The following is a 23,619-nucleotide window of genomic DNA, read 5'->3' as shown; positions in this document are numbered from 1 at the left end:
CCCTATGATCTTCCCTTCCCCTTCCCCTTCCCCTCCTTTCCTTTCCCTTCCTTTCCCCTCCTTTCCCTTTCCTTTCCTTCCCTTCCCTTCATCATCTAGAAAAGACAGGATTGGAAAAGGGCACAAGATGAATCCTCTTAATATAAAATACTTTTACAAAGAGGAAGTTTGATCAATTATTCTCTGTGTATTCTGTGTCTGCTGGGGATAGGACAAGAAATAATTGGCTTCATTTTAAGGTGAAAAGGATTTAGATTGGGAAAAACTCTACGTGAAAAGGTAATTATAATGGAAAAGGCAACTAAGTGAGGTTACAGAAACACTGTCATTCTTAATAGACACAGGTTAGGCAGACATCCATCAGACATCGTACAGGTATACCTCGTTCTCTCAAGAGCTGCAGTTCCTAAATTTTTTAAGCGTGCAGGAGGTTTTTATACGTACTAGATTTCAGTTTGAACGTAAGCTTTGCCATGTGACTTCTTACAAAACATGTTAAAATGAAGGCAGTTTCAAAGAGAGGTGACCTCCTGCACCACCTCCATAGGCCTTGCATGTCCTTTTCAACAGTATTTGTGTACTGGAAAAAAAGGAAAAGAAAAAAAAAAATAGAAACCCTCCAGCTTTACAAAGAGTTACTGGTTAGTTCTGGTAGTCCTCATAGCAACCTGCTCCTCTGCGCTCAGTGCATGGCAGCACACTTGCCTCTGCAGGCAGAGCACAGGCTCCTGGCCTTTGCCTGGCTCTGGGCGATGGCTGTGCAGGAGCTGCACGTTCTCATGCCTTGCTCTAAGCATTTCCAGCACAGGAAATGTAAGATGTAAGGTAGGAAGCTGTATTCTTCTCAGGCCTTGCAAGGCCTCAGGTAGTTTAGCCATACCTCTAACATGCTACTGACTACTTTAAAATGTATCTCTGCTTTGCTGACCTGTTCCACTGAATTCTGCTTGCAGAAGATGGGAGCACTGCCCCAGTGCCAGCCAATGCTTCAACAATTTCTCTCTCTGTCTTCCTCAGCAGCACCAAGAGAAGGCACTTAGCTCTGTCCAGAAGTACTCCCAAAAAAATTCCACAGGATTTCCTTATGATTTAAAGTCCATTTTAACTGTCTAGTTGCTTTTCAAACTTGAAAATACTCCTAATATTCTTCCTTAACTGATTCCCATGGAAGGAATGAAGTTGTAACTCCATCACGTTTCCTGTGTGTCCCAGTATCAAACTACAGACTGCCAACAATGAGTCACAGCATGACAGGAATCGGTCGTGATGCACATAAATAGTAGAATTTGAAAACTACCTTCAGGGATTGGATTAAGTACCTGTGATGTATGGTACAGCAATGTGGTGACAAAAAGAAGCCTTGCCAGGTAGACCAAACTGGTGGAAAAATGAAGTTTCATTTTCCTGGATTTCATAGATGTTGGAAAGAAGAAAAAAAAAGCATACAGCAGCAATAAAGCAAATAAACACACCCTGAAGCTCCTATTCAACTAGGAATTCAAAATCAGATGTGCAGGCAACAATTTATCTTTATATTCAGAGACAGAAAGTATAAAAGCGCTTTAAATAATAGTAATGATATACATGGGACTATAAAGTGATTATGTGTCATGATGGGGAAATGAAAAATGAAGTCAGTGTATTCACATTCTTAAGTCAGTTGCTATAATCCACGTATAATGGTAAAATCATATAAAAAGGATTGTATTCTTCCTCCCTTAGATAAAAATGCTTAAAATCTACTTTACTGATTATGCATTGTCTGAAGAAAGTCAAGTTATCATGCAAAGAAAGCTCATCTAGAGCTGTTTGTAAGAATTTGGATTTGTACTAGTGCCTTTGCTAAAAATTACTGCCACACACTTACCCTGCCACACAGTACTCACTTGATTGCTGCCTCCCACCCACTACGTTAGCAACACCAAGTGCATCACCAAGATGCTGTTGTGTGCTGTGAACGCATGAGCCAGTGCTGCTGTAAATAGTTCAGCAACAGGGGGCTACTTGCTATCTCTCATTCCCAGTCCCAGCATCTCTTCTGCATTGCTTTCATTAAGTAACTCAAAAAACCTGAAGCCATTTACAAATTTGTATCAGTCAAATTAGACTTTCTGACAGAGCAGCTTTGGAGCATCGACAGTACAGCAGCAAGCAAGGGAAGCTGGGCAGAAATGCTCTGCACGAGGCTGGCAGTCAGGAGAGAGCAAGTGTTCTGCCTGCACTTCACACTACAGAAAAATCTCAGTAGAACATGGCCTTCATAGAATCAGAGAAAGGCTTGGGTTCAGTGGAATCATTTTTCATCTGTACCAGTGGTATTGTGTTTCTTCTTGTGTTAAAACTTCAGGTTACGCTGCAGCATTCAACTCACTCCTAAAGAATTCTACTCCATCAACCTCAGTGACGAGTGGGTGCTGTTCTCATAATCACAAGCAAAAACTGTAGTTGAGAAAATAGATGTGTGACTTCAGAGCTACACAAGGAACATCTTGACATTTAAATCCAATTACCCTTTCTCCTTCCCGATGAAAATATGATACCAACTTGTGGGAAATTGTGCTAGACCAATATATCGTATTCTCCAGCTTGCCAGGCATTGCTTTTGGTATTACATATTGCATTCTTTATCAAAATAAAGGGTTACAAGTGTGCAGAAACTTATGGGTGGCACCTAGAAATCCATAAGGATTTTGTTTGGGAATTTTCCTTGAACACTGGTCTTCTCCCCAGCTGAAGTCATAAACTGCAATGCTGGAATGAACTGCAAGGTAAGGCAGAGTACGGCTCTTTGTAATAAATTAAACTGTCAATCACTCAAAGCATCCTTAATATCATACTATTTCCCCAAGGTCTTAAATTACAGGCTGAATTTCATTTATCTGCCTGCTGTATGTGAAAAAGGATTAATTAAACTCATTCCAGTATTACAGTAAGGCTCCATTTCTCTTAGTACTAAAGAATAATCGACTCCAAATGAATTGGAAAGTGGGCTGGTAATTGTAGTTATTATTCTGATGTAAATATTAGTTCACTTTTGACATTTCAAAAGATTTAGTAGAGGCACTTTAGCGATAAGACAGATCATTACCCTGGCTAGGAAAAAAAGATAGAATAGGGAAAGTTAAATTACAATAATTAGTTTATATACCTAAAAATATCCCTACCATTTATTTTCATATAGTTATGTGCCTCACAAGAATTTTTCATTAACTGTTGCTCATTTATTGTATTATGTATACTACAGTAAAGTCAATGCTACTTTGGAAAGAAGTCAGAGGTATATGGGTTATCTTTCTGGAAGAGGAATTAGTAGGAAATTTGTCTTTGAGGTGGTTGTGGTGCTGCCAATTCTATAAATTCAAATCAGCTGACTTCCACTGTGAATCACAGAACGGCTTGGATTGGAAGGAACCCTAAAGCCCACTCAGTTCCAACTCCCTGCCATGTGCAGGGCTGCTCCCCTCCAGCTCAGGCTGCCCAGGGCCCCGTCCAACCTGGCCTTGTGCTCCTCTAGGGATGGGACACCCACAGATTCTCTGGACAGTGAAGTATACTTTCACACAGTGGATCTACTACATTATACACTCACAGTCTACATAATACAGCTATATATTATTATTATAACCATGCTGAAGAGTCTAACTCTGTGCATTAAATAGGAAAAAAAGATGCTATGGAATTTGTTTTCCTGTTTAAACAAAACATTTGTTCATACCAGAAGAGTGCTTCGCCTCTGTCTGAGTAAAAAATTTCCATCTAACATCTTGTCTAAGTCTGTTTAGATTGTCTAAGTCTATTTTAGATTAAAACCACTCCCTCTTGTCCTCCCACTATCAGGCTGCTTAAAAAGTCAGTCTCCATCTTCCTTAAAAGCTCCCTTCAAGTACTGGAAGAGCAGAATGAGGTTTCCCCAGAGCCTTCTCTTCTCCAGAATGAACAATCCCAGCCCAGCAAGCTGCTCGTATGCCAGCCACACTTCTTCACCAAGCACACCAAAACTGCCAAGGAACACAAAGCATTACAGGCAGTGTTTCATTTCTCTAACAATCTCTCTGTTCTTTAAAGATAATCACCTTTATTTTCTCCCTAAATTAACAAAACTCTTCAGTAGTTTGGACTACCAATTAATTTTATACATCTTTGAAAATACATTGTCATAAAATGTATGCAGTTGAATGTTTGGTGTTGGCAGGTTTTCTACACTGTGTGTAAACAGGATTCGTGTCTGCATGTAAGCTTTGACTTTTTGTAAGGATGCCTAAGGGTGAACGGAAACAAAATAATTTCAATCAGTTAGTTCAGCTAGTTAACTAGCAGATGGAAAGCGTACAAGAAAATAAGAATCTTGTGCAATCAACTTCAGCAACAGGAACATCCTTCACTGAAATGCAGTTTATCAATTGCTCAGAACAGTCAAGGCATTGTTGAGGATAAAGACAGAAACACAAGCATACTGAAGTGAATAATTAATAATTTCCAGCTATACTTTAAAGACCATTAATATCAGGGGATTTCATATTTTCTCTTTCTAGGTTTGCTCTGAAGTACTGTATTGTCTAGATATTAAACATTCTGCAATGTAATAATTAAGTTTGTATTTTGTTGTACTTTAGGTAGCAGATCAATGTGGCCATTGAAGCAGAGTGATTCTTTAAATTAAAACCAATGTGCCTGTAAATTGGGTTTTGCCACTACTCTCTCTGCCTGACTTGTCATCAATTTATTTTTTTTTTATAGTGGTCACACGATAAAATAGAAATCTGGCTGGAGACAAATGAAGAAACTCCATTCTCATTACATAGGTAATATCCCCAAAATATGAAAATAAATGTAAGGAGAAATACAAAGGGACAACAAAGTAGAAGTTTGATTAAGTTATTGATATAAAACTTCTGTAGAAGCAGTTGTAACATTAAGGATCAATCACTTAGAGTCCATGGAAAGTTCGATACCTTAAGTAAACCTTTCAAAGAGCCATCTATGACTCTATAAAAGTCTTATTATTTGACAAAGGATAATTATGTACTTGAAAACCTACTAATATCAGAGGATGACGCTGATTTCAGGCCTATACATAGGATCATGAGCTTTATATAAACACTGTGGCACTGTTGGGAATGATGCAGAATTCTTATTATGAACAACAAGAAGATGATAAAATAAATACATTTCACAACGATCTCTGAGAAAAATATTAGCAAAAGTTGCATTCATCATACAGATGCACAAAGATTGACGTGAAGGGCAATACTTCAGATAAACCAGTCACTGCTTAATCAAACCCTCAGTGCAAGATGAAGGGTATTTTCAAAAGTACTTCAATTCTTAAGAGACCAAATTTGGCTGATAAAAATAAGGATCTTCAACATCTTGCTTGAATAGTATTCACTGGCAGATGGGATGGTAACAAATACGGATCCAACTTTTCCATCAGCTAGCCTCAGAGCAGTCATTTATTTCATGGAGGGAGAGCCTCTGAGTTGCAAGCTTTGCCTACCTTTCACAGCCTGGCCTTTTTTAACACTTCAGCTAGCAATGCTTTGCTGCTACCTGAAGTCATAACACCTTGCTGCAGAAACCATGCAAAATAAACATCTCAGCCTTTAATCAAATTCTCAGATGTTACCAGTGAAATAATAATTCAGTAAGAACTGGCCTATTGCATAGCATACATAATACTCTAGTTTCTCAAAAATCTGAGGAATGTTGGATATTGAACGGCAATAAAATGGTAAAATAAGATGGCAATACAATTGCCTAGGAGGTGTATTGCAGAAGCAGAAGACAGTACTATCAAGCTCACCCTTGGGTGTAATCGTGAACTGCTGATTACAGGTAAAACACACAGCTTTATGCAGCTGGGATAAACCCCTCTTCTTTCTAAGACACTAAGATTTCTTAAACAGTGGTGTGTACCATACAAACACATTAGCCACTTCCCAGAGCTTCTACTGTTAGCACCAACGTAAATATATAGGGAAGAAGAAATGCAAATAAGCAGAAGCAACAGATAACTGTTGAAAACTGCAATCAAGGAAATGCTTTGAGGCATTCCGTGCGTAGCAGCTTTAGGCAAGCATCCAGAATGAAACACAGTAGGAGAGTCTTGCTGACCTGGAATGGTTTGGGCATTTCTACAACAGAAGTTGGAGTAAGAGTGTTTTGACTATTTAAGTGAGTCGTCATAGAATTAAAGCAACATTTGTATCCAGTATTGATTCAAACCAAATCAGTAGAAAAGCTGTTATTTGCCTTTTGCTTCAGCACAATTAATATATTGCTCATTTGCTTAAGCTCTACAGCTAGTTACATTGATTTTGTCTAACATCATACCAGCATGATGCTTCAGTTGTGTGTAACGTTCAAATTGTGAACTATTCAAAATTTTAAAAATCCAGGATGTTAAATTTTGGTGTGGAAAGTAGCAACTACAATCTGTATCTATTCACATCTCCTTTGTGTGCTTAAGTTGGGAAAGCTTTTCGAGCAGAAGCCTCTCATGCCCATACATGTGTGCAAGCAGCATTTAGTTGATTAAAAGGCATCTTTAATGCATGATAATCAATTACAAATATCAGATTAACAGAGAGGGTGCAACTGAAATTGCACAGCATGTTTCAAATTCAGTATTATATTAATGATATAGTTCAGGTTAATCACATTGTTTAAAATTTCCATTTCATAAAGGAATCGAGAGAACCTTCAGATCGCAGTCAAAGCAGAGGTTTAACAATGCCTGGCAGGCTTCTTTCTTTTGTAGTTACATTTTGTGATCTTCACTCTAGTGACACCTCATTACCTAAATAGGTACTAATGCCAATGTTAAATTTCATCAAGCTCACGCCTGTAGTGGTCTTTGATCTAATTGTTGCATGTGTGCATAGGAAAGGAAGAGTCTTTTATGTCTGGCTTTTGGGTTTTACTCTGATCCATTTTTTTGTGCCTCAGCTAACGGACATGCTCTTGCCTTTGTCTACAAAGTACCCCACACCTCCTTCTCATTTATATTATAACCCTTTCCTTATTGTCTCAGTAGCCTAGCAATATCACAAATTGTGTTTAGCCCAAACTGAAAAGAAAACATCTTTATTTCCTTTTGCTTTCAAAAAAGATGCAAGCCAAACAAATTACTGGGACAGTAATTCAGTTGGATACTGACTTCAAAGTACAATTTTATATGTGCCTTTTTAGAACTGAATACTAGGGTGCTATCAGGAACTGAGCATCTTTCCCAAAGGTTCTGGAGCACCAATCTATCTTTACAGAAATCATTTCATTGTTCCTTTGCACACACCTGAACCGGTCAGTTCAGGATTTCAAATGAGTTTCTGGCTTAGCACTGCTTGCTTCAGAAGAGACCTGCTTTCAGAAAAAATAAAAAGGTAAAGGCATCTAATCAGTTTAGCTATCTGTAGGGTCACAGGCACCACGGAAAATATTTCTAGTACAAAAAAGGCTGTCCAGTGGTGTGCTGAAGTTGTCCTGTTAACTAAGAAAACCCATTTCACATTCACTCAAATAAGTGGGGGCTTTTTTGTTGCGGCTTTGGTTTGGTTTTAATATTCAAATGCTGTTTCATTAGAAGGCAGGTTCATATTGCCTCAAGCAGAAGGAAAACACTGAGTCTAGACATCCTACATTAATTTTACTGCTATTCTACCAATACGTGTTCTTTTTCACTCATGCTCTTACACATCCTAGAATATTTCTTCCTGTTTCCAGTTTTTCATCAGTCCAAATATTGAACTACAACTTTAGTTATGGTCCTGTTGCTGGATACTATATTAAATTATGATCACATTGAAATCCTGTGTTGCCTACTATGACACACAAACCCAAATTTACTTCCTCATAACTTCAAGCATCACAATGCACACAAGCCACTTACAAACACACAAAAGATTCCTTGACTGAATTTCTACCTAGTTACTCTTAGAAATAACTTTGAATGAAGATGATGCATTCTTAAATGCTATGAAAAAAATTCTTCCAAGAATGCCAGAAGGCAACATCTAAACACATTTGTATGAGATTAAGAGTTGACTTGGAAACAAGTAGTAAATAAGGATGAAATTAATCTGAAGATTGTATTTCAGACATGAGCTTCAAAGATCTGGAATTCCAGAATTCCACTACTGACAAGCTTGGACTCTTACATGGAAAATTCTAGAACTGGAAGTTCTAATGAAAATGGAACTTCACTTCAGCTGAAAAACTGTCATCCCAAGCAGTTCCTAAAGAGTACAAATTCTCAGTCTTAGTCTGTTATTGGCTTATAGACATCCAGAACTTGATGAACACTTAGAGCCACAACCACAAATCATCTGCACTCAAACCTTAAGGTGTCACAAAAACAGAAGATACGAGGAAATAAAGGGCACCTACTGGTGTGATTTCATTAGGCTTGCAATAAACAAATGTATTCCAAAGTCACCGGTTACACAGCCTTCCCTGTTTTTTACAGATAAATAAAAATAAAACTACTTTATGGAGCAAGAAGAGAAAGGGACACTATGATATACATTCTCCCAGTTTGAGCACAAGGAACAAGATTTTAGATCCAGAAAATGCAGAGACACACAAAGCCCACAACCATTCTGCAGTGGCTGAAGGGAGGAAAGAAGCTGCAGTTCCATCGAATGGCAGATTTGGTTTAAAGGGGACTTTTACACAGAACCAAATGTTCAGCAACTGCTCATACACAAAAAAATTAAAAAAATTAAAAAGCAAATCACACATACCACTGATATTTTGTGAAAGTTCAAAGCTAAATCCTGCTCCCTTGGAAACCATAGGGAATTTTGTCATCATGCTTACTTTCCCCCATTACTGTCAGCCAAGTATCTCCTCCCCCCATCACAGCTGGAAGGCATCCACAGAGTTCTTCCAACTCTGCAGACTGAAGAAATAAAGCTGCACAGTTGCTTTGTAGATCTGGGTAGATGAAGGCATATGTTTCATAGTTTTGTTTCATCACTTCTTAAAATTTATTTCAACATTTTAACTGCTAATATACATACATTAAATCTGATAATCCAGATGGCACAAAATCATCTTCCTACAAAGCATCAAAATGGGTGACCTTTTTTTCTTTTAAACCCCACACAAAAAGAAAAAACATCCTTAATTAACAAGTTCAATATTAATTAAGAGTATATAGATCATCTGCATGCACTGCAGTTTGCCACATGTCCATTTCTTTTCTGCTGCTCCTTAATTTCCTTTAAGTCCAGTCAGAGGTCTAGTAGGTCATTAAAGAGGGAAATGTGTCACATCATTAAATACTCTGTTTACTCTCACACTACATCACACACATTTAACCAAGAGATGGACAAAGATTATTCTTCAGATGGAAAAGGGCTAAATTCATGCAAAAAGGAAAAGAAAAAAAAAGAACCAAACAATATGCAGCATTAGAAAATGCTTTCAGACTAATAACATCCTCAGATTATGCCTGGATACTGGGAAAAATTTCTCCTCCAGATGAGTGGTGAGGCATTGGAAAAGGCAGCGCAGGGAAGTGGTGGAGTCACCATCCCTGGAGGTTTTCCAGAAAAGGGTAGATGTGGTTCGTGGTATGCTGATGATGGGCTGCCAGCTGGCCTTGATGACCTTAGTGGTCTTTTCCAACCTTAGTGATTCTTTGATTCTGTATCTGCTACTATAAATCAGGAATTAGAGTACTGGACATACAGTGACAGAATAACACTATTAATGTTGTGTGTAACATCTCATGATGATGACTTACTGAGACTTACTGGAGATGTTCAAGACCTGCCTGGATGCCTACCTGTGCTACCTGCTGTAGGGAACCTGCTTTGGCAGGGGGGTTGGACTCGATGATCTCTGCAGGTCCCTTCCAACCCCTACAATCCTGTGATTCTGTGATTGGTGTCATCTGTAGCTGGCTTTGATCAACAGAAGCTCAACAGAAAAATCGGTGCCTGTGACATTTTGATTTTCAGTACAGCATCTTACAGCTCACAATCAGAAACAGGGCTTTCAAATTGCAGACCTAATTTGTTTTGTTTTTTTTTCTTTTTCAAGCCAGGTTAGATCTCAAACAGTGAAGATACTAATCTCAATTTTAACTTGTCATATTTTAGTGCAGGGATAATTTTAGTTAAAATTAAAAGGGAAGATTCAGCTGTATTGGACATTAAAAGACCATCTTTCTTCAGGACCTTTCTGTTTTATGATCTCTTTGTAGCTAAATTACAGGAGAACTTGTCTGTCCTCTCTAGGCTAACATGAAAAATTACAGGTGTTGGAAGACTGCCAGCACTAAAGCATGAACTGACAGGCACTAACCTGAATCCACACAAATGGCCACAGCAGTAATTAGCCAAGCGGTAGCTGCTTTGGTTGCAGGGAATTCATGCTATTATCAGGATTTTTGGTGTGAATAAGACTGATTAGGGATAGAACCACAATTACTACTTGACATTGGAAGCATTCAAGAAAAGGGTGGACGTGGCACAGGGGGATGTGGTTTAGTGGGCATGGTGGTAACATGTTAATGGTTGGACTACGTGATCTTAGTGATCTTTTCCAGCCTTACTGATTCTTGCTTGCCCCGAAGAGCTCATTTGGAAACTGCAGCAAACAGCATCACTGTACCTCACCTGGGGCTACTCTCTGCAGCACTGCTGCCTGTTAGAAGTTACATCACTGATTTCCATGGGCGATGAGGCCCATATACTGCAATATCTTTAACACCAGAAAAGGGAATTATATTATGGGAAGTATTTCATCATGAAGCTTTCTTCACGTGATGGAGGACAAATTTAATGATATAGGAAGAATCCAGACAGAAATACGCATAGCGTTTAGAGATAAAGGGGCAGAAAGGAACAAAAATAAGCTGTGAAGAAAAGAGGGAGGCTTGCTAACAAAGGGGTCAGGAGCTACGTGAAGAAAGGTACAAAGACCAGAGGATAGAAAGCTAATTAGCTGTTAACATACAAACAGATCCGAAACCACGAGCTAATTGTTTCAGGAAGCAAAAAGAAACTTCACAAAATGATACCAAGCACATTAATTTCTGTGGAAAAAAAAAACATGTGTACGTTTGTTTGTTTGTTTTTTTTAAGAGAGGACATTATGCAGTTGTGGTTTTTTGTCTGCTTGTTTTAAACGGGCATGGGAACAGGAAAATGAAACTGAGATGGGAAAGAAATCAGAAATTGCAAAAGGTATCTGAGCAAAGGGAAACCCACAGAAAAAAAAGACCAAATGTGCAATGCATTTAACATCAGCTGCCCAGCGTCTGTAATGTCACTGTATTGATGTTTGGTGTCCTGGAGCTTTCTCTTTAAACTGAAAGGGAAATCAATTGAACCTCAAAAAGCAAAACATAAGCTCTGCAGAACATGGCTTTAGGCTTCACTTATAGGCAAAATTCTTGCAGAAAGGAAACTGCAGACAGTTAATCTAAATCACGATCAACCTAAAATGAGTAAGGAAGTAAAGACTCAGGGCAAATAAATTTCAAAGTACTAAGATTTAACATACATTTTTCTTTGGAATACTCTCCTCTGTTTACATCAGCACCCACCAACTCAATAAGCACAGCCAGGTATTGTAGCTCTGCTCAAAAGTACCGTTGAAAGTAATTCATAAAATTTCTTTATAATTCTTTTGGGAATCACTGAAAGTGCCACTGAGACCTTAATGTTTCCAAAGAAAAGTGTTTTACTGTGGAGCTGTGAAATGCAGCATTAAACAATAGGAGATATGAACGTAGTAGAAAAAGATGACCTATTCAACAGCAAGGGTAACACAGAATTGCAGAAAAATTCATGCTGCTCATGCTGCAGGTCTCTAGCACGGCCTCCTGTTCCAAACAGAGCAGACTTCAGAGTCTAGTCAGGTTTCCCTGGACTACTGTATTACCACTGGAGGTTACCACTAGGATTAAGTTTGGTTCCTGGAAATACCTGCTCAGTTTCCTTCCAATTGTCTCTAGGATATAAGAAATAATAGTCTGAATCCTGTATAACAGTTTTACACATCAAAGAAAAGTCAGACTTTACTGTGGATGCTGCAAAACCATTAATTCAAAGCAGATGCTGCTGCATATTGACGAAGCGATGGCACCACTCCAGCCAATGACTAAGGCTCCTTGAAAGGAGGACAGCATGGCTTGTCACAAGAGTGAATGGAGGCTGTCATAGCTATGACCTCATTTAAAGCTACACACCAATTTGAGAGAATTCAGAGTTGCACTGCACTGGTATTTCTGTTTGGAAAATATTGCTTCTGATCCCAATAGTTACAGTTTGTAGAAACTGATTGTCTCACAGATAATGGATTTATTTCTTTTGCACGAATGAGCGTGCTCATAACTAACACAACTTGGTGGTAAAGATGGAAGAGGAAGAAAAGGAAGCTTCAGCCCCCATACAATCAAAATCCCAGTGATGTTAACGGGCTGTTTACACCACAACGGAATTATCCTGAATAGCTGAACAAACCAACACTGCAGCCCAGACGTTATAGCTCAGCACCACACTCCCAGGAACACAGAAACAGCACAGACTGGTTAGCAGGCCTGAGAATGCTTACGGCTAGAGAAGAACGGCTGAGAACTGTGGGAGGCATTCCAGCCCTTCTCTCTTAAACAGTCAGTGAACTACACTGAAGAAAACAAAAAAATAGATTCAAAGTATAACTTTTGCAAAGCAGTCACTAGTTTCTTGGAAAAGATTTTAAGAGTAGGCTTTATGAACACCATAAAAGCTGTGAGAAAGCTCCTGCATCCTACCAAGACTCCCATTAAACGATGCTGTCCAACAATCACTGTGCTGTTAAATGCCAGGCTGCTGCTGTGCTTTAAACAAAGGCCACTAATGCATACACTAGCAAGTAAGCACTGGATTAGTCCTACTGCTGAGGAAGGCAAATTAGCACTGTTTAATAGAGATGTGCAAATCGAGAACCAGTCTCAAACTTACAATGACATTTTTACACAGATTGGTCACTTTGCCACCAGAGTTCAACTTTCCACTCTAAGTCACCTGAGCTGTATTCATCCCTTAAACGAATGAGGGGCCTGAGGGAAATGAACACAAGAGACAAGTCGTTTGCAGCAAAGCCATTCTGCCACACAACATGCACATGCCTACCAGAAGCACACAGCTGCTGGGCACTGTGCTGAGGTGCTGCCATCCTTCTCATGGTCTGTCAGACTCAACACAGCTGGGCAGCCACTGGGGAGGACTCCAATGCAGCCATGCTCTATCAGTTCTTCCAAATTTGAAGTGTTTTTGATGAGATAAAGCAAAGCTACACGGTACTGTTGCTCGCTCATGAATCCCTCCGAGAGAAAGCACCACAAATGAGTACAATTTAGGCTGTCAGAACTGTTACTTTTCTACATGTTTTAGTTAATGCAGATTTATTAATCCACATTAACAGTGAAGTGGAAACCTTTTGTTTTAGGAGGAGAAAAAGGATACTGCAAACCTTTCAAGTTTTTACAACAGCTACTAAACATAGGACAATACTACAAAAATTCTTATTTTACAATCCCTGGAAGAACAAAGGTATTTTCAGTGTCAGCTACATTAGAACGCTTTCTCATTATTTAAAACCTAACGAGACAAAAATATCTGCAGAGATGTTGCTGGGCTTTTCAACACCTGTGGCTCACAGACCTCCTGAGGGTACATTTGGCTGCATTCTGTTCCCACATGAGCCACATCAAAGCCACAGCAGCCTGGCTGCCCACCTTGTTCCTTTGTCCCTGCATTGTCAGAGGATTGCTCTTGACTTAGATTTAAGACTGCTTTCACTTGGGCACGGTGACCCTGATAAGTTACACAGTGCAAGAGGAAAGCACAAATTGCTTTATTAGACTCACAAACACTGACAACCACTAAATTGTACTTGAGTCTATCATGGTCTCTACGTCACTGAACTCTTCCCAAACACATTGCTACCTTCAATCACACCCACACAATGAAATGCTCCAGCTTTTTCATAACTCTCTTGCTGATTGACAGAGGCTTCTCTTACTCTGAATTAATTCCTTGGGTTGTTAGAGCTGTGGAACAAGCCTCTCAGAGCAGCTGTGCAAGCCCAATCCTCCTCATCCTTCCCAGAAACACCTGAAAAATACCACAATGCTGCATGTAACAAGGGCATCCGAGAAGGCACATTCCTTCTCCATTCCACATTTTAATTAAAAGGTGTGTGTACAAGAAGCAAAGTTGTCTGCTGTCCTGCAACTTAGGATTTATCTCTGTCTATGCAGACCAGACAGAAGACCACACTGCCCTGCTCTAAGATAGCGCCTTGTGTCCACACAGCCACCACTGTCAGGCGAAGTGGAACAAAGAGGGAATTGAGCCCAGAAAATTGCTTTTCAAGTTGTCATTTGAAGTGAGACTTGGCACGTGCCATGTACTCTTTTCAAATTGAATCAATACCTATAATTGTCCATAAGGTGAGGAAGCTGCCGTGTGAGCTGCTGAAGGTTTAGTTTGGCTTTGTTTGTCTTGTCCTGATCTCAGTAAAAAACATGGATATATTAAAAAAAAAAAAAAAAAAAAAAAAAAAAGAGGAAATATAAAAAGACAAAGAAACTGTTTGAAGTCAAGACAAGAATCCTATAACAAAGACAAGAAAACACCAAAAGTGAATGTGCATCCTGTCTTAAGTTCACATTTAGAAGTCAGAGGCACAGTAGAAACACTGCAATCCTGTGAATTCCTATCCATTGTACTTTTTGAGATCAGCCTTTATTTATAAGGTGCTCTGAAAGTAATGCCTCTTATTTATTTCCTTAACACAATAACATAATTTGATAGACTAAAACACTTTTTCAACATAGTCAGCACCATTAGCTATGCGCTGTTGTCAGCAATGAACAAGAGCTTGCATGCCACACATAACAATCAGTACCAGCAGAGGTGACCCGCTGTCACCATCACTGAAAAGCACCACCCACAGCCTTGCTGTGCTCACATCCACTGTTTGGTATCTGTAAGTGTTTAGCAGGCATCAGTGAATGTCTATCAGCACAATTTTTTTCCACATGGAGGAATTCAGTGACACAGCTTTTCTTCATCCACACTTCAGTGTCAGATGGCATTGTGTCAGACTGCCCCTCAGCTGCCATCTGTTGCACAGCAACAACACGTAAGTGGATACTGATGGGAAGATTCAGCCCCTACTGCCATGCTACCACCACCATGCGCCTCTGACGCCACAGGCTGACCTAATAGAACAGGAGTCACTACTTGTTATGAGAGAAGTTCTCATAACTTGCAAGAAAATTGAAGCTTCGAGTACTTTTTCCCAATGCAGTACAAACAGTAAAACATATTGCACATCTACATTTATTAACCTTCTGAAACGACACACAAATCAAAATAATTCAGTTACAAGAACAGGGGTTTACTTCTATTTTCAGCAGTTGCAAGGTGTAGCAATATTGTGAATTATATTTTTTAATTTATTTTTGAAGTCTCATCGTGATCCATCATTTCCCATTTCAGTGGCATTTGGATACTACCAAGTTTTTGTAATATTAATAACATCATAATGTTCATTAGTATGCAAATCTATACCATCTGACAAGCTCCTGTTCTCTTCCATGAGCTCCTTTGTTGCTGCAGCCTCATGAATTTCATTACGAGACTAGATTATTATCAAACAGAGGGAGGGGGGAAAATGGACAGGATGATGTGGAAATTATAATCTCGGTTTAATAATGAACCTCGTTTCATATTGCAGTTCGTTTTCTTGCACCAGATGCTGCTGAGAGAAAAGGGAGCAGGAGGGAGGAAATTCTTACAGAACTGTTCCCACACAGTAACCTTTCCAGCAGATGCCACTGGAGGGGTGGGCTGATGTTCCTTAGGCCCTTGCCTCATCTACATTTCAGATAACAACCATGATTCTGTCCATATGTTTTTGTGTTTCAGAGCATTTTGTATGGCATAAGAAAATAAAAATGCAACTCCTGCCATTCAATAGCTGATGGCCATTTCCTCTCCAATTAAATTGGTATCAAACCATCAGTCTTAGTACGCAATCACAATAATTATTTGTTTAAAAACTGTAATTATTCTTGGAGCAGTCTGTAGCTGAAAAAAGTAAGTAAATCTGACAGCATAACAAGCAGCTTTTAGGAGTGCAACATTCTTTCCTATCCCAAAGACCAAGGGCCCAATCCCTGCCCCTCCTGGACATGGCATTTCTGAACATCTGGGCTGCCCCCAGTTCTTCTTACTGCCCTTCATTGTCTCAGTAGCTGGGTACCTTCGGACTGCAGGAATTTAGAGGAGAGCTCACCTTTTCCTTGGTCTGTACAAATCTGAGCTAACTACATCCCTCTAGGCTGCCGTATTTATAGCAATATTTTTTCAAAGTATTCTTCAGCAGTTGAGCTAGAGATAAGCTCAACAGGCTGGCATTTTAGGCAAACCACAATACAAGGTGTTCTCTTTAATAAAGGGCTGTGCTCTCAGCCCCTTCCCCACCAGAGGGGCCCATGCCACATCTCCCCATGCATATCACATGGAGAAGTGCATGGGAGACATTACAGCAGGAGAATGTACTACTGTTATTTTGCACCAGAAGGAGATCTGGTGTTTTCTTGGTAGCAAAAGAATTTTAGTCCTTTACAGTCTTACAGAACCTGGCAAGATTGGTAAACATAAATAATTCCTTAGAAAGCAAATAGGACTTACTAAAGTTGTTCTGAGATCCAATACTAAACACAGAGTTCTGTTCCTGCCATGAAAATTTATGTTTTATCTGAGTTATTTCTTTGCTATTAATATCAGAGTCATTTCTTTTATTAAATCCTACAATGCTCTCTACCAAGTACCACATATAAAAAAAACATTTTCAAAGTCCAGTCAATTGCACAAAATTCAATCACTATTAAGTATGGGTTATTGTTTCCTTTCCTACTAAGTACAATTACATGTAGGTTAATTTGAGCATGTGAACCTGAATAACACTCTCCACTTGTGGTTTGAGTTAGCAGACGCTCAGCACCACACAGTTGTTCACTCACTTCCCTCCTTTCCAGTTGGATGGGGAAGAGCGTAAAGAAAAATCCATGATGACAAAGTAGAGCTCAAGTGTTGAGATAAAAATATTTAGTAAAATAAAGAAAATACAAAGCATAATAATATTGACAAATTATATATATATATATATATATATATATATATATATATATGAAGACATGTATAACAAGTGATAGACAAGTAATACAAGTAATTGCTCACCACCCCTCAACCAATGCCCAGCCAGACCCCCGAGCAGTGGATGAGAGTGATGGAGTCCCATCCCTTTGAAAACTCCTTCTGCATGATATCATATGCTAAACCTGTTCCCTTCCTGGGCCCTTTGCTGAGAATGGCCTTGGCTCAGTACAGCACTGCTTAGCAGCAGCTACAAACATCAACACTGTTGTTTTCCTACAACCGAAATATAGCATCTCACCAGGCACTCCGAAGAAAGCAATTCCATTCCAAGTTTTTAGAGGTCTTCTCAAAGCACAGCTGGAGCAAGAATATATCTCCAAAAAGCTCCATGAATTTTGTAATTAACCTGAACTATTAAAATCTCACAAAATTCAGAAAAAAAGATTCATAAATTCAACAAGAATGACCAATTTTAAAAGATGTTTGTATTATCAAAAACTATTATGATGTGACCTGCAGCACAAGACTACTTCTGTGCTTTTTTTCCTATTTAAATTACATATTCAGATGCTAATGTAAAAATGTTTATTTTAAAATGCAAACTAGCAATTCATAGCTACACATTAATTAAACCACCTCCAGTTCTTGTATTTTCCTAGTAGGGGGCTGTCAAAAAAAATCAGAACTTTTGTCACACTGAAGTCACACCAACACATACAGGTTCCCTTTGTTCTATTCCTCATTAAGGAAAAACCTGTCATTAAGAGAATCTATTTAAAGCATGAAGGGAAACGTGTTTGGACTTTGATTATGGCAATTAAAAAAAACTGCTATTCAAAGATGATTTTTTTTTATTATTTAAATAATATTCCACATTCTTCAAACACGTTTTACTAAGAAGATTCTTAAAGTAAGTGATAAAAGGTTACCTTTGTCTTTGAAGCTGAAATATGTAACTATTATTTCTTATCTGCCTGGAATTAGAAAAGCTTCAATATCATACATTTTAAGGGACTCATTATCAAAACTCACCAGACTTCATATAACAAACAAATGCTTCACTCCCTGCCCTTGTTTAAATTCCAGCTAGACAATTTTCTTTTGCTTTTCAAAAAGGAAGACTTCTTTTGACAGAGCAGTATCTTGTTTTCAAACTGCACAGATTGCGGTTGGGAAACTATAACCATCTTCTTTTCAAAGCTTGAGAAATGGGGACAGTTGTCAGGGATGTATCTTAAGAGGAAGGTTTAAATAGGGTAGGCAAAGAAAAATAGCACTGTTTTGTTTGGGTTGGTTTTTTTTGTTTTGTTTTTTAAGCCAGAACAAGACTAACATGCAACTGGAATGGACAAGTAGGTCACATCTTAATGCAAAAGGAAGAATCACAACAGTCTTAATTCTCTTTACCACCTACAGATTTGAAAGTTGGTGACCGATTCCTACCATACACACACAAGAAAAATATCTATTGGCAATATACAAGATCTGCAAAATCATGTGAATAATTGCACTTTCGTGTACTTTCAAAGTTTTGAAAACTAATCCATCCTGCTGAAATTACATCATTTCAGATCTCCGAGCAGACTTGCATCTTATCATTTTTAGATGACCAACCAATAGTATTTCCATTACTAACATTCAAATCTACACTTTCTACTAAAATCCAAATGATGTTGGCCTAATGACAGGTTGCTGCTGTATTCACTTCTGGTCAGAGAGGAAGAAGTCATTTGTAATGTAGTTTTGATCAGAATACAACTAGGAACAAAGTAAAAGCCTTACCCAACACGTAATCTAAGGGACAAAGTAACGATGTGAAGGATAAAGAATGAGCATATACATCAGATGCTCGTACATTTACTCAAGAAATCTGAGCTGTCTCATCAGCTCCTGAATTTAATCCTTTGTTTTATGTAAAAGAAAGGCCGCAATGTGAAATAATATTAAACAAAAATAAACTTAGCAGACTTCCTTTGGTCCCCTATATCACCATATGCTCGCTGCTCTCCTGTCAGCACAAGGAAGCAATGGTTTCCAGGAGGGATCTGTCTGCACCTGATGCTGCTCGAGTCCCCATGATGACCTGGCAGCAACGCTTGCTTCAGAACTTGGTTATTCTTTTTTTCATTGGTTAAGCTGTAAGTTAAGCTGAAGTATTTTTCATTGATAAAGCACATTAATGCAGAACTGCACAATACATCAAACCATTCTGCCTTTCAAATGTTGCATATATAGGAAGCAGGAATAGATCAGCACTGCACGCCGGAAATAAGCTCTCTTCTGTGACCTGGAGTTAAACAGGATTCTTTTCATTTCTTCTTGACTCCTTGTTGACTGGAGCATGACAACCTGTTATGAATATTTTACTAAATGCCAGCCAACTATCTTTTTTTCCTTTGTGCTTTAATTAAAGAACATTTACCCTTGTAATAGATATTTAATAGCAGGCAATTTTTCTTGACATCTAATACACTAAGGTTGTCTTGCAGTGACTACATGTTAATGGACATGGTAAATAGGGTAATTATAAATGACTTAGACTGGCAAAGAGCTATGAAAAATCCTTAGAAGCATTAACTTAGTAAGAAAGGAAAGACATACTGCTTTAGAGTCGATGCTGAATAGTTTTCAATTAAAAAAATAAACATAAGGAGCTTTTTTTGTTCTTTTCTTGTTTCTGCTTTGCACACACTGCTGCTCAGTACTTCTGTTTCTGTAGCTGTCTCTTTGTCTGACATTACACAGTCCTACCTTTTTTTTAAACACTTTTGGCCATTTCTATGATGATGTTTATAGGTAAGTTTATAGATAATAGCATTATAGCTACAAAAGTAGCTCATAGTTTAGCATTTAGTAATCACAAACATTACCATAACTTTGATGGTATTCTGACTTCAGCCATTCAGCACAATACACACATCTGTACACTGCACGTCAGCAACAGGCAGAACACTAAATAGCAATGGCTTGTGAGACCCACAAGTGAGCTAAGATCTTACTGCTCAGATCATAAGGCTGTGTTGTTCCATTTTAATTTATTGTAGTGTTGAACACTGAGGCACATGTTGCATTCTAATTCTAAAAGAGAGTAAAAACAAAAGCTCTTAGCCACTTAGTCTAACAAAGGGTGAATGCAGTGCCTACAGCACAATATTTGCAACCCACAAAGTTAGGGCAAGAAGTTAAAATGATTTTTATCAATTATTCAGTCTCAATTACCACAACTACAAGGTCTGCCATACCAACTTCTAGCACAGCTCATCCCACCTATTTCAGCGTGAATTATTCACTAAAGCACTGCAAAAACAATGTCAAGTGAAATGAAACTCCTTGCAAAATTGTTGTAATTTTTGTAAAAATGCCAGATTTTGAGAAGGAAGCATTCTCTGCAGGTTCACTCATTCAAACAAGTAAAGGCACAATGCAGGTTTGGCACTTAGATTACATTATTCTGCAAGCCTTGTCCTTACAAACATTCCTAAAATGAGGAAATGCCTTTCTTTAAAAGAAGCCCAAGTTACAGTAGTAGTCATACTAGTACTTAGTAAAAGCAACTGTTGTTATTCATACTTCATATTCATTAAAAGAACACTAATACCTGAGAAAATCTTGTGTTAATTGGATGCATTAAAATTGACTGATACCACTTTTACAAAAATAATTTTATCCTATTTTTATATCCAGTACGTTTCAATTTGTAACAAGATTCATGGAACGTGTCAAATGAAAAAATCTGTAATACTTAGACCTGTTTATCTTTTCCTACATGGACCCAGTAAAGTTGGATAGTCAGAAACACAGCATATTATCAAATATCTACAGTTAATTATTTAAGTTCTCAAAAACAGAAGCATTTTGGTCCTAACTTATCTGCTCTCTGAGAATACAATGTGCAATTCTGACAGCTGCAGTCTGTGTTATACTTCGAAGGAAACAGGATAACAGCTTGGGATGTCTTTTTTGATTGCATGCCGTTGTGACCTCCTGCTAGACAGCTAGCTATCCATGAAACTGGACTGACACTGCAGTTGCAAGCTGACTGTTCCTATTTCACAGAATATTTCTGGAGATTTTATGGTGAAGGAGTGAAAAATGCATACTTTAAAGAGGATAGCTCAAGCTTTAGAAACACTGTCAAGTTTTGTGATAAATTTCTCTTTTGGTTTGAAGAAAAAGTAATAATGAAGGTTTCCAGTTCATCATTTTTTTCATTGTCTCCAAGTTTCCTCTTAGATATCGAGGTCTGTAGCGTCTTTTGTTTGTATCTGAATGTGCCAGTACTCCTGAAATAACACCTCTAGCTAACAGTGTTTAAAGAAGCCTCTATCTTTAATCCAAGCATAACAAAACTATACAAAAACTTACCTCTACAGAAGGCAGAAATGTTTACTTCTGAAGGAAAACATTCAAGTGTTGGTTTAGTAAATATAGGCAGATTGATCTGGAATAATACTCCAGATGTATGAAAACCAATAAGAAAAATGCATAATGAGATTTTACAGTATCTAATTTTACCAGGAATCTACTACCCTTGCTAATGAGAGCACCGTCACACAGCAAAGCTAACCCAGCAGCCTGTTTGGATAACAGGAACATGGCATCACTGGCCTCTTATATCCTCTCAGACAACAGTCTCTTCCCCTTCCCTCATTTCCTCCTTGCTCCTCCTGCTTTTCATTCTCCCCAGTACAGCTTGTGTTAATCATATCTGACACCTCACCACCACCAGTTTAAAAGATTTCCTCTACTTTCTTAATCCAGCAGCCTGATTTATTCTTAAAACCACCAAGAATTCAGGTCAAGCACCCCCTGGAAATCTCTAGCTCCACCACGTGCCCAAAGCAGGGCCAACATCATTGCTCATCCTGCATTCATTGTACCGAAATCAACAGACCATCAGGAGCCTCTGGTCTAGGAAGCCTCACCATTCCCCTTCACTTGCCTTCCTAAGTCATGAGGAAGTTTTTTTTCTCTGCTTGTCTCATTACAAAACATCACTTAAGGCCCTCAGACAAATTGTGCTGTTCGTCTTAACTAGCTTCAAGCCAGTCAAGTCAGTCAAGAATGATCTGGCAAGGAAGCCATCATCTAGAATTCGTTCTGAACCTAGCCTCATTTACCTTGGCCCTAAATAGTCAGCCTGCATGCTGAAGAGCATCAAAACCGCCTTCATACCTCCTTAGAGTAACAAAGTGCATCAGCAGCTGCATCCCACAGGTCTCTAACATGGCTGCCTAAACAGCTACTGCTAAGAATCTTGGGAGCAGAAGGACTCAGCATCAAACTCCAGAGAGCCTGCAGGGAAATCCTTGCATCTGATCAAGGAGGAACATCAGCACATCACAGTGACAGAACTAGCTGACTTCAGTTTGTGCTTTTCAGTTAAACCAAGAAGAGTTTAAGAATATAAACCTGAAGCATGGCTTGAGATCTTGGGCTAAATAATCAGAAACATTTCTAAAATAAATATTTCAGCAGTACTTAAACAAACCAATTCTTACAGAGTTTTTTCAAGCATTTCTTCCTTTCTAAAGACTATTCAGTTAAATAAGCAAGACATAAAACTAACAGTATTGCAAATCCAAGGTGATGCATACTTTAAAGAGAAAAATTACTTCCTTAGACATGCTTATAATCAGCTCAACACCACTATCCAACAGTTTTCCTTTAAACATTAATCATACTGCAGTGCTTGTTTGCTTTCAGATTTTCATTGTGTTGACTTTGTTCCTTTTTTCCCGTTACTTCCAGAAAATAAACCAGAAACAGACAACTCCATAGCAGTAAATGAGTTCTACATTAAGAATAAGTGGATAATTACAAAATTACCCGTTCCTCCTGTTTAAGGCAGATATAATCTATCTTCAGAGAAAAAAAAAGACCCACTTTATTAAGACAATACAAAACTTAGAGAAAAATGTAGTTATCAGAAATCACCTTGGGATGCACAGAACACCAAGTTAACGATTCAAAGATACTTCATCACATGATAACAAATGGAAATGTTTTTAATTGTGTAATATTAAGTCTTCATCTAAATTGATTTTAGAAAGCCTTTATAACCATTTATTTTACTGTGCTTCTTGGGAAGGCAAAATCATTGAGCCATCATTACTCCTGGTGCAGACATTACAATCACCTGTAAAGATCATAAGTATTTGTGAAAAAATATATACTAGATGTCCATTTCTCAAAGTGCATTACTGTTTCCCTGTTAATTGGTAGCACTTTACAGGGTTTTTAGTTCATTGCAACACTGCATGCCTCACATGGCAATCTGACAAACTAGCATTAGTTGCATAGACTTCCAGATTACTGTCCCACTGATGTATTTTGTAGAATGATGTACCTGTAAAATTTCATTATTTATTGCTACCCACTTTCTGCATTGCACTGGGCATCCTGCTGCCCACAGTCCTTTCTATTTTGAGTGTGAAAAAATAATTTTCAA

The 23,619-nt window shown here is 38.4% G+C and overlaps 2 protein-coding genes across 4 annotated transcripts in view; both read left to right on the top strand.

Moving 5' to 3' along the window:
- The window catches only part of KCTD15 (potassium channel tetramerization domain containing 15), a 198,873-nt gene that overhangs the window by 72,084 nt on the left and 103,170 nt on the right, over positions 1-23,619 (top strand). The window lies entirely within an intron of this gene.
- Positions 1-23,619, top strand: part of CHST8 (carbohydrate sulfotransferase 8) — a 167,868-nt gene that overhangs the window by 113,769 nt on the left and 30,480 nt on the right. Inside the window, exon 1 of one of the 3 annotated variants that reach the window (XM_048958682.1) lies at positions 4,766-4,802. The exons of the other annotated variants lie outside the window; for them this stretch is intronic. Within the exon in view, the coding sequence (XP_048814639.1) occupies positions 4,775-4,802 (28 nt within the window). The 5' untranslated portion in view covers positions 4,766-4,774. Of the gene's footprint in view, positions 1-4,765; positions 4,803-23,619 lie in introns of those variants that run through there. 3 annotated transcript variants of the gene reach the window in all.

The sequence above is a fragment of the Lagopus muta genome, chromosome 12 (genome assembly GCF_023343835.1).
Source record: "Lagopus muta isolate bLagMut1 chromosome 12, bLagMut1 primary, whole genome shotgun sequence".
Taxonomy (NCBI): domain Eukaryota; kingdom Metazoa; phylum Chordata; class Aves; order Galliformes; family Phasianidae; genus Lagopus; species Lagopus muta.
This window is presented reverse-complemented; position numbering and strand designations above follow the sequence as displayed.